Source organism: Telopea speciosissima, chromosome 3, assembly GCF_018873765.1.
Source record: "Telopea speciosissima isolate NSW1024214 ecotype Mountain lineage chromosome 3, Tspe_v1, whole genome shotgun sequence".
NCBI lineage: Eukaryota > Viridiplantae > Streptophyta > Magnoliopsida > Proteales > Proteaceae > Telopea > Telopea speciosissima.
In genome coordinates, this window is record NC_057918.1 from 8,557,267 (window position 1) to 8,568,714 (window position 11,448).

Below are 11,448 nucleotides of genomic sequence, written 5' to 3' on the forward strand. Positions count from 1 at the left end.
TTCTTAAATAGTTTCCTCTATTATAAGAGATCCCCCATAAAATCCAACCCAGAAAAAAAAAAAAAAAAAGAGATCCCCCATAAAATAAGAAAAGCAGGGGGCCTCTCCAAAGTCCAAATAAAAACAAAAAAAAAAGGATTACGAAATATTCTTCTTCTCTTCTCAAGTTTTTTATGAAAGTTATTTTATCATTTACAGCAATTATCAAACAAAAATAATTAATAAAATCACACCAATTCATTGATTAGGAAAGATACCATCTATCTTTCTTTTTATAACATTGCCACCCCGTCACAGAGTCACTATCACTTTATGTAATAGCGACTGAGTCAATAAAATGAAGCATAAGGGTAATATGGTCAATTGAGGAAGACAGCCGGAGTGGAGATCATCAGTCTTCTCTGAGGATTGGGGATTAGGTAGAGGAGAGAGAGAGAGAAGGGGGTTTGGTGGGTTTAGTCTGATTCAGCCCGAACCAAACCGATTCAGGCCGAATCAAACCAAATCAAACCCTTTTCCCTCTGGTTTCAGTTTGTGATTTTATCAAATTGTAGAAAGTAGAAACCAAATTAGAAACTGATCCAAACAAGAGAAACAAAAAAAAATCAAGAGGTTTGTTGCTAGGTTGCATTACCCGTGCCAGCACAGGGATCAACGGGAACACACAAACGGGCATCCAAGGGGAGGGTGAAGTGGTCATTTCATTGCCCCATGTGAGACTCCGTAGGGGGGAGAGGTTGTTGGGAATGTTTTCCCAAAAAGGGGAAAAAGAACACTCCTTTGCAACATGGCTTCCATGTCCAAACATAGCCTAGGGAAAAATGACCGTTGTTCCACGTCAAATGTTAAAATCTCATCCCTGTTGATGCTTTTGCACATGTAGTTAGGCAGAGAACCCTCTCCCCCAGGAAAATAATCCTCTCCAATTCCCTAAAAATGTGCAGTGCGACAGTTCTAAGTGGAGATGTCGCCACTTGACAGTTCGAACATCCAACAATGCCGAGCTCGGAAAAAAAATAAATAAAGAAAACTGAAGTCAATGAGCACAGACCATTGGATGTCCAAGCTGCTAGATATCGACATCTCCATCCCGAATTGCAGCATTGCACACTTTAGGGAATTGGAGAGGATTAAAATTCCTCTCCCCCACTCCAAAAAAAAAAAAAAAAAAAAACTTTTTTGAACCGAACCGACTAGAACTGAATTTGACCCAATGGTTTGGATTTGATTTGACCTAGTATCAGTTTACAACTGATTCAAACCAAATCAAACCGGACCGAGCTGCTGAGGCATTGACACCACCTTAGGGAACGTTGGTGGGGTCCTACCCTAATCATCTTCTTCAGTGAGTTTGGGCCGTGGATGCAACGAAAGGACATAAAAGGGCAACGAAGTTTCCGGGGCCAAACCAAAGTAGCTTTCCCCAAACAAAAACGAGCCGTTAGGATAGACGACTTGACTTGAAGTTATAACTGGCAAATGGCAATTACCACTTATATGCTCCATGTTTTCCCGTTATAAGTCTTTTATCTCTCCTCCAACCCTTTCTCACCTCTTTCTCTCGGAAAATTATCGCTCTCTCTCACCAGGGAAACCAAAGAAAGAGAAGGTCACGGCGCAAGGGAGGAAGGGAGGGATTAGGGAAGGGGAGGCACGGAGGGGAGATATCGTATCGATCATCTTCTTTCTGTCTCCTCTTTTGCTAACCTCTTGATTATTGAGAGATGGGAATGGATCAGAATCATCATGAATCTGGTGAAGATGTCTCTGATCTAATGTTCGTGAAGAGATCAGGTTGCTGTTTCTGGATTCCATGTTTAGGTTCCGATAGATCGAACGCCGGTGGTAGAGGTCCCGTTTGGTGGGAGAGAATCAGGAATCCCGACAACGACGAACAGTGTTGTTTTGCGAACCGAAACAACAACGTTGATAACGAAGAGAGGAAATGGTGGAGGAAAGGTTGGAATGCAGTATTAAAGGTTAGGGAATGGTCGGAGATCATTGCTGGACCACGCTGGAAGACTTTCATTCGACGATTCAACAAGAACAACAACAACAACAACAACGGAAACAGAGGTGGAGGATTAGGGTGGAAGAATGGGAAATACCAATACGATCCTATGAGCTATGCGCTCAATTTCGATGAAGGGCATGGGCAAGACAGTCTTATAGACAAGGATCGCATCTACCGTGACTTCTCCTCCCGTTACGCTTCCATTCCGATCAGCGTCAAGTCGTCCATGGATCTCGGCAAAGACACCCCTTCTTTCACCCTTGTCGGTTGAATGCGTGCGCCGTTCAAGCTTCTGTGCGCGGGGATCCCCTTCTCGTTCGAACCGCCGGAGATTCGTCCTTCATTTTCTTTTTCTTTTTCTTTTTTTTAAAGTTTTTTTTCGTAGTTTTATTTTTGTAGTTTTTTTTTTTTTTGTAGTTTTTTCTTGTGATATTCTTTTCTTAAAAATCTATAAACTAAAGATACTATGGCGGTCAGTGATTACAGAGGGAGGAGAAATAATTAGAGATAAATATTTATGTATGCATATGAGGTGGATTTTTATTATTAATTTTTTAAAACAGTTGAGTTGAACCATTTAAGAGGAGTCATAGTAAAAAATGAATTTCTTTATTTTATTCAATCATCATCTTGTCGCTTTGGTGGTGTTATTTATTTAAGTTACCATCTTCAGAAGAACCTTCTAAAAGTTCAATCAAACCCCATTTTAATCTCATGAAGGATTAAAAAAAAAAAAAACTTTTTAAAAATTATTTTTGAGTTTTGACCGTTTCAACATAAATTGTTATGGACCCTTGGAATATACCCTAGAATTCCGGCTTGGGATTGTGGGAGATTGCCAAAAAGCCGCCAACCTTTGCTGGATGTGGAAGACGACGTCAGAAGCTTATCTAGGGTAGGAGAATGTAACTAAACATTGGAAAAGAATGTTTGCCAGGTCGCGCAACAGCACATGAATTTTAGTACCTTCTGCCACTATCTTATGAAAGAAGAAAGAGATACACACAACTAACGCTGTAAACGGATCGAATTCGGTTCGGATAGTGTTATATTCGGATTCGTATTCGATTAGCTATCAGACGGATTCGTATAATGCTAAACGGATACGAACATGGATATGAATCGGATATTTTATCCATTTACATGTAAATATAATTTTTTCGGATAGCTATAGCCTATCCGTATCCGCATCCATTTAGCTTTTGGACAGATTCGAAAAGTGCTAAACAGATACGGATATGGATACGAAAATGGATTTTGACTATTCATTTACACCCCTACACATAAGGGGATCTGGCTCTCCTCCAGTTGTGCGGGAGGCGGGAGCTGAGGATCCGTTCAAAAACTACCTAAAAAAGTGGGATTGATCATTTTACAAGTGAGACCCACCTATGAATGACCACCGCCTGTGAAATGACCAGCTCCCGCCACGGTTGGAGGAAATCCATTTTCCACATAAGGTGGCGCCTAACCTATGCTACGAAGTTGGACAATGAACTGCATCCCTTTCAAAATTATCCATTTGTAAAATATCAATTTGCCTTTTGATACATACCATCTAAGGTTGACAAATTGGAACCGAAACTAAAAAATGAAACCAAAATTGGACTTAATAAGTTGAACCAAACCAAAGCGAAAATATCCAATTAATAGATTGAAATTAACTTCTTTCCATTTTGAAAAGATTTACTCAATCCCCAAAGTTAAAACAAACCAAAGCTGAAACCATTGATTCATACCAAATTAGGCTATATTTTATTATTATACTAACATTACTAATATATTATAGTATTATACTTCTAAGGAAAAAGAATCACTTTTATATTAATCGAATAATAAAGTAAAATCAAACCGAATTTAAACCAAACCGAGCATATTCGGTTCTAGTACATTGTTTTAGAACCGAATAGACTTTAAAATCAATATCAGTTCACACTAGCACTTCCTTAGACCTAACCGAAACAATGGAAACTAGAAGATAAAGTAGTTTTCAAATTTATTTTACATCCACTCCTTTCCGTTTTGACAACATTTACTCAACGGCTCAACCCCAAAGTTAGTTAGTACTCATGCCATGCAAGAATAAAAATAAAGGAAACTTTTAAAATTGCCCCAAACATCTGTTTTAAACCACGATGGGATAAATAGGAAGGAAGGGGCGCACAACTTTCTCTACTTGTTTTTGTTTTTATTGTTCCTCTCACTCTTTTTTTTTTATTTACTGAGTTTCCTTCCACCCACGATGAATGGGATTCCATTCACCATGGGGGGGGAGAGGGCGTGAATAGGTATCAGGAGTGTCTTTTGGAACATGCCAAAATCCTAGGGGGGGTTTGTGAGCCCAAAGATGGTGGGTGAACAATCATCTCTTTTTTTTGTTCAATTTTGTTTTTTTTTTTAAAATAAATTTTTATCGTTTTCTATTCCAACAATTAAGACGCACTTCCCTTTGGACTCAATGCTTTAGCTTTGTTTTCATTTTTTTTTCTTTTTTTCTTTTTTGGAGGGGGTAAATGGTTAATAGGAGCTTTGGGCAGCATTTGGTATGCATACCAAACACAGCTTTGATACTCCTACAATTAAGTTGCACTTTCATTGTGTTTCACAGTTTTTTAAAACAGTTAAATGATGTTAGGACAATTCTGGAAGTTTATTTTTATTTTATTCTTGCGTGGCATGGTTACTAACCAACTTTGGGGATTAAGTAAATCTTTTTAAAATAGAAAGGAGTGGATGTAAAACAAATTTGAAACCTACTTATCTTGTAATTTCCGTTTTTATCTAGTGGATCTAACAAATTTTCGTCCCATGATCATTAACAATAAAGAACACCTCTTTCACTGTTGGTGAAGGACCTGCCCCATAATTTATTATGAAATTTTCTTTCAAAGCCCACAACTGTTTTAAAAATCGAAATTGGATCGCGAGTTCAACTGATTTGTTGTTTTAAAACCATGTCACATGCCCACAACCCCACAAGCCCACCACCTCTACCCGAAAAAAAATAATAATAAGGGTCATTGTTTTCTGTGGGAGAGTGGACCCTGCACGCATGGGACCAATGAGAGCATGCATGTTGGCATCATGAGGTGGATTACCGCCGTCAATAGGGAGAAGGGTGGTCATTCCCCCTTGTGTCTGGGCGTGGGTGGTACACTCCCCCACAAAGAACTTTTCTCATAATAATTTCAGTCAACTTTAAAAAAATATATTATCAATTTTATTAATCAACTGCCCGTTTAAGTCAAATTATGATATGGACATCATGCAACAAAACATAAAGCCATGGAGTGAAGGGTTGCCAACTGAAGGCATTTGGGAACCAAAAATGTAATTGAGATAACACCAAGATTTTCATTGATCATCTAATCAACAGAGAATTTCTGAATTTCCTGCAGATTTTGGCAAGATGGAGAAGAAAGAACATTGGAGCTACCATACAACATGAATCTCATCTAGATTTCCAAAATAATAGAAACTACACATTACCTCCATGCAATGTAGTCCATGGGTGTATTCAGTTTTCAATGTGATGAGATTTTCATCTAGAATACAAGAAGTAGGTCACCACCAGAGCACTCATACGGGTGAGGCCTGTGGATGCAACAAATTCATTATAGACAGCAATGTTAGCAACTTTTTACAATGTCATGAGGGGGAAGATCCAACAGATACCCTTCCCAGCTCTTGACGACTTTCCTTCAAGCGAGTATAAGGTTCATAGACTCCAATACAGAAACCATGCATAGTTATTAGGATATGAAATAGTTCGTTTCGGGAAAGTATCATATATCCACCAGAAATTAAAGTATGACAACCAGAAAAGGAATATGTAAAACTGACACAAGAACATATTAAGAACCGATTTGTAGCTCTATTTACAATCCTGTTCAGTCCCTATAGAATGGAAATTGAGTCAAACTGCATTGGAATCACTTCCATACTCCTACATTATCAGTAAGAAATCACACTTATAGAAGAGGTTGCATATTTCAGACTGAGGAACAACAATAAGAAATTTGGATCTCAAAAAATAAAAGATCCTTCTGTACAGGGTTACCACCAATCATATAGGTGCACATGTTCATCAATACCACCCACCAAAGAGATCAAACTAATCAGATGTTCTATGTAATACATATACAGTAGACAACCAATATATTTGTATGGAAGAGTACATTTAGTACCACAATACCCAAAAAAAAAGAAAGTTAGGAGTAAATTGGACACATTTATATACATTTCTCCTTTATGAGGGAAGACAAGATAATCAACCAAACACTTCACTTCTAATGCCTCTTCATAGACAGCCTGTTGTACTCTGATATCACCAGGGTGAAGTGATGACTAACTAGGCTGAATAAACCAGGACAAGAAAACCAGTTTGAAACCCAGAATCGTAGTGAGTCAAAACTGAGAAATCATAGGCAGAAATGGAGAAGGTGATATCTCACAATCCACTAACTCAATGGGGGGGGGGGGGGGCTGAAACTAGGATCGAAGGAAGGTCCTAACAAGGAGAATATGTGGCTGAAACATCAACCAATCGAATTGTTGGATAGGGATAAATAGGTGTGGACAGAAAATAGAAAACATGTGGAACCTGAAAACAGCAAGTGAAGAGAATTTGAAAACTACAATGGATGGAAAGGACTGAAGTCAGTAGATCAAAATAGGAATCAAATAGGGGGGGAAAGTCACTGTACCACAGGCCGTAGTATTCTGCAAGAAAGCAGCTAGACCAAGGAATATTAGGAGTTGACAGAAAAATACTAGTGTTAAACAAACCTGACAGTAGGTCCATCATGTGGCTGTTCCTGATCATCCAAAACTTCCCACAAAAACATCACCAGTTGACGAACTTGATTTAAGAGCAAGGAAGAGAGGAACTGATGTATATCTTCAATCCACAAACAGCAGTCTTAACAACAGAACAAGAACCACAGAGACAGCAAGTATTAGACAGGGAAGTAAGGAAGCAAAGGAAGAAGAATAAGAAGATATGAACAGGGCTTCACCACGCACAAACCAAGTGATACAGATAAGTCACCTAAAAGGCTTATTTGTAATATGTTATGATCCCACATGTTTTCTTTGTAATGGGTCACTTTAATGATTTGTAATATGTTATGATCCCATATGTTTTCTTTGTAATGTGCCACTTTAATGAGCCTAAAAGGTGGGTACAAGGTAGGCATACAGGATTAGACTTAGTAGTAGCTTATTTTTATTCCTAGTTCAAGTAAGAATAGTTAGTTGTATTTAATTTTCAGCAAGGTTGTAATACTCCCATTCATGTTAGGAGTTGATTTCCAGTTTTCCTAGTTTGATTAGTAATTTTGATTTCAGTCAATTTAAGCAATATAAGGCTGCTAAGCCTCTTTGATGATTTGATTATTGATGTTATTGAGTTGCCTTTTGGCCAGAGTTGTGAGAGACAGTGTGGGTGTGATGGATAAGTTTCAGAAACCATAGGGAAGGAGGGAAAATCCAATGAGAAACGATGGACTACATGCATCTATTTAAAGACAAGAAACCAAACCTATTCGGACTCTATACTGAAGTAGAGTTTCAATCAAACTCCACAACTCATCTCACCTTAAAGGGGTGTTGGGGAGAGGGGGGGGGGTGAAATTACAAATAGAACAACTCCTAATTTATCCCACGTGTAACTGCACCAATATGTTTATAAATTGACCTCGAGAAATACCAGCTAAATGTTACAAATAAGATAATCACACAAATTTCATACAACAAACAATCCAGACGAATTATTAGAAGCAAATTTGCACAGAAATGAACAAAAATACCTCCATGAGAACTAAATTTTTGGTTCCACTTCTCCCAGACGATACTCGGAAGAAGAAAGAACATTCCCAAACTGAATCTCTAACTTGTAACATTTCTCGCCCTCAACCACCCAAATCTCAATCTTCCCACTATCTGGAAAAATGTCCGCTTGACGCCTTTCCAAGATTCAAAAACATTCATACGCTCAGATGCAAAGACAGAGCCTTTGCCGAGAATTGACTCAAAGAGGTGGAAGAGATCTTTAGCCATGGCTGTGAGCGCAGAAGGAGAGCCAGAGAAGGAGACAGTTGTTTTAAGCTTTGGTTTTACGCGGCCTTTGGGAATTCGGAGTGCTCGAGAGCTGTGCCTTTGCGCAACACTTAAAAGGCTACATGTACCGTGGATATCTTCATTATTTTTCGATATATATTACCGATGATATTACTGGATAAGTGTTTAGGCGTATGGTGAAGTGGGGGTGTCAATTCCAGGCCCAGCCCGACAAACCTGAACAAGCCCGCCTTTTTAAAGCCCGCTCAATTATAAGCCTGCCATGTTTAATAATTGGGCGCTCCCAATATGGGGCCCTAGCCCGTTGGATGCCCAATTGGACCGATCAATTTCAGGCCAGACATAGCCCCTCAATTATGGTTTGACCTAATCCAACCTTTTAATATTAAATAAATCGATAAAGAAATAATTGCTTTAATAAGGGTACAAATGGGATTACACTTTCCTTTTTCTTGCAGATAATTGTCAAGGAGTAGGGCATTTTCCCGACTCCCAGTTCCCATAAAGAAATTCCTCTGAATTTGTTCTATGTTAGTATACAGTTTAATTTCTTCCAAGTTCCAACTGCACATATTAAGGATGGTAGCTGAACAGTTAATAAATCACTAAGAATTCATTTAAGTGCCAACCAACATTGATTCTTCATAGAACAGCAAGACAACTCATTTTTTGTATAAATCATTTTGCAGCATAATCAAAATTCAAAAATATTAATCTCATATACATTTATTTATATGATGGACCATATTCCTTTTCTCTAAGTTATGAAAATATGGTTTCTTAGGTTTAATTGGTATCAGTGCATACTCAACAGTGGGACCACTACTTTCACAACCAAAGTCAGCAACACTTTGGTTGATGCGGCCATCGAGACGCATGGGTAAAGTTGTATAAGACAAGTTCAAACAATGAAATTTTTTTTAAGGGGAAAATCATGTGGCACCTGAGCCTAGAAACAAGAGCGTGTGAAAGTACTGTCTTGTCTTCATGATATCAAAAAAACATATTATGTGCCCCCTACATGCACTCTCATTGGTCCCTACACTTATGCAATTACTACACGATCAGACAACGAACTATCTCTTCCCCTTATTAAGTTTGTCACAAATTAATAAGTTGGGAGTGATTATGGTTGCATATTTATCTTTTTCTTCATTTGGAAAATTCCAGCCCAAAACAAGCACTCTGTTTGGGCTAGAATTTATACTTGGGATACAATTGGATCTGGCATAATATACATTAGGGAAAATGGTTTCTGTTGGGGGCGGGGGGGAGTGTAGCGCTTGCATCCAGACATACAGGGGCTAAATGACCGCACCACTCCCATGAAATGTGAAATGATGCCCATGTTTATGCTTCAGCGTGCTCTCATTATCCCCGATCATGCTCCCCCATAGAAAACACTTGCTTTTATAGCCCTGAGGCATACCCTATGCTAAACCCAAACATAGAATAGACAATATCTTGGCCCAGAAACTCTTGGACCAATCTAAGATTCGGTTTGGCCAAGTTTCGGCCTGTCTGACCCAAGTTAGACCTGTTGGTTATGGCAAAGGAAATCATACAATTTGCTGGAGTCGGGGGAAAAATGTTGGGAGTGATTAGGAAGGACAAAGATTCTTGAGGAGAGACTCTCTTAAAGTTCAATTTGGCTATGGTTAAAAAAAATATTGACCAAAAATTTTAGTACATAAAGAAAAGTGCCAATAAAAATTGAATTTAGCTTTAAATTTTAACATGTGGTTAATTCAAATCATGCCTTATTTAACTTAGATGATCATTTAAAATAAAAAAAAAAAAAAAAAAAAAAGGCACAATTAGGGCACACCCTCCTTTACAAATATGTCATAGTTTGGTCCAAATGGGCTTTGCCTCTGGCAGAAGTGTCCAGTTATTTTGGCCTAATAAAGAACATTTCAATAACTAACTCATTCTTTTTGGAGGGAATGGGAGGTGGGTTCTCTACTTCTCTACATTGGTGGGTTTAGACGGCATTTTCTACACCAGCACTCTATGTTAGACCACATGATACATTAGATAAGGTTGAAATTTTGTAGAGGTAGACTCAAAAGTCTCGCGATAATGCCCAATTTGACTCAGTTTTTTAGCCACAGTCAAGGGAATCCCCCTTGCAATATGGGGTATTTTCGACCTCGCATAAATAGGGAATAGATATTGACAACCATTGACAGGGCTGTCCTTTTCCATCACACTATATAAAGGAAAACTTCCCCTTACAAAATTTCTCTGCAATTATTATGCATTGTAAGAAATTATACTAAAATGTTGAGGTAACATCAATTTCAGAAAATTTGAGTTGAGATCAAGGGAAGCCCAATACCCACAAAATGTTAGAGGTTGAAAAGTTGAGATAACAAATATACGTTAAATAAATAATGGGTCTCGATGTTTAAGATCATGGGTAAGAAACTAAGGATGTGTTTGATATGATTTTTTGGGATTTATTATCGACTTAAAACGCATACCAAACGTAAGTGTGACGAGAGAATATGTGGACATACATGGGAAGGTATGTCATTACACGTGAAAATATATAATTAAATCAAAACCTATTGCCAATTCACACCATTACCTAGATATCTTCGCCTTCCTCGTGTTAACAACCGGAGTTCTCAATTATTAAATGGGGGATTTTGGGGCCATACTCATAGAATATATAGAGATGGCAATTAAAAAGTAATTAGTCACTTTAATCCAACTCCAACATACCTCAACAATTAAGTCTTTAATCCTTATTTTTATGAACAACCACCCTTTAATATTAATATATGGTGCTCAACATACAAGATCTTGGACTCTTCCGTCAACCACCCATTTAATTATTAATTAAGAGTTACTATTCAATAACTTGTAAGGTATGGACACTCCACAGCTCATGGAGGTCACCCAATTTATTGATCAAAGATTTAAAAACCTCTATCACCCTTGTATGGACACAATGTCTTCTTCACACTTGGGTTGTGTTTGGTATGCATTCTCAGAATAGATTTTAGATCTAAAATACATTCTGAAGTGAGAACATAGAGAAAAATCTGGTTTCAATATGTGCTCTAGACCCACAATCTATTCTAGGAATGCATACCAAACACAACCTTGGAAAAGACTATTAAACTCATATCTATTTTATCCTATCCTGGTTCCATACTCGTATTAGTATTGTTGAAGCCCATTATCAATACGATATTAATTATTGATATTAATATGAATCAGGTGAGTTAACCAAAAGTGGATCCGGTCAGTTTAACTGGCCCAATTCCACCCAATTCGTATAGGCATCATATCAGTACCCGATCTAAGATACGGGCACCTTTGAGGGGGGAAAAGGAATAAAA

General features: G+C 38.0%; 1 protein-coding gene across 1 annotated transcript; it reads left to right on the plus strand.

Annotated features, from left to right (window-relative positions):
• Window positions 1–1,724: 1,724 nt before the first annotated feature.
• On the plus strand, window positions 1,725–2,285 carry LOC122654151. Its single transcript, XM_043848129.1, has one exon. The coding sequence runs from the start codon at window positions 1,725–1,727 to the stop codon at window positions 2,283–2,285; it is 561 nt and encodes a 186-aa protein (XP_043704064.1).
• The last annotated feature ends 9,163 nt before the right edge of the window (window positions 2,286–11,448 follow it).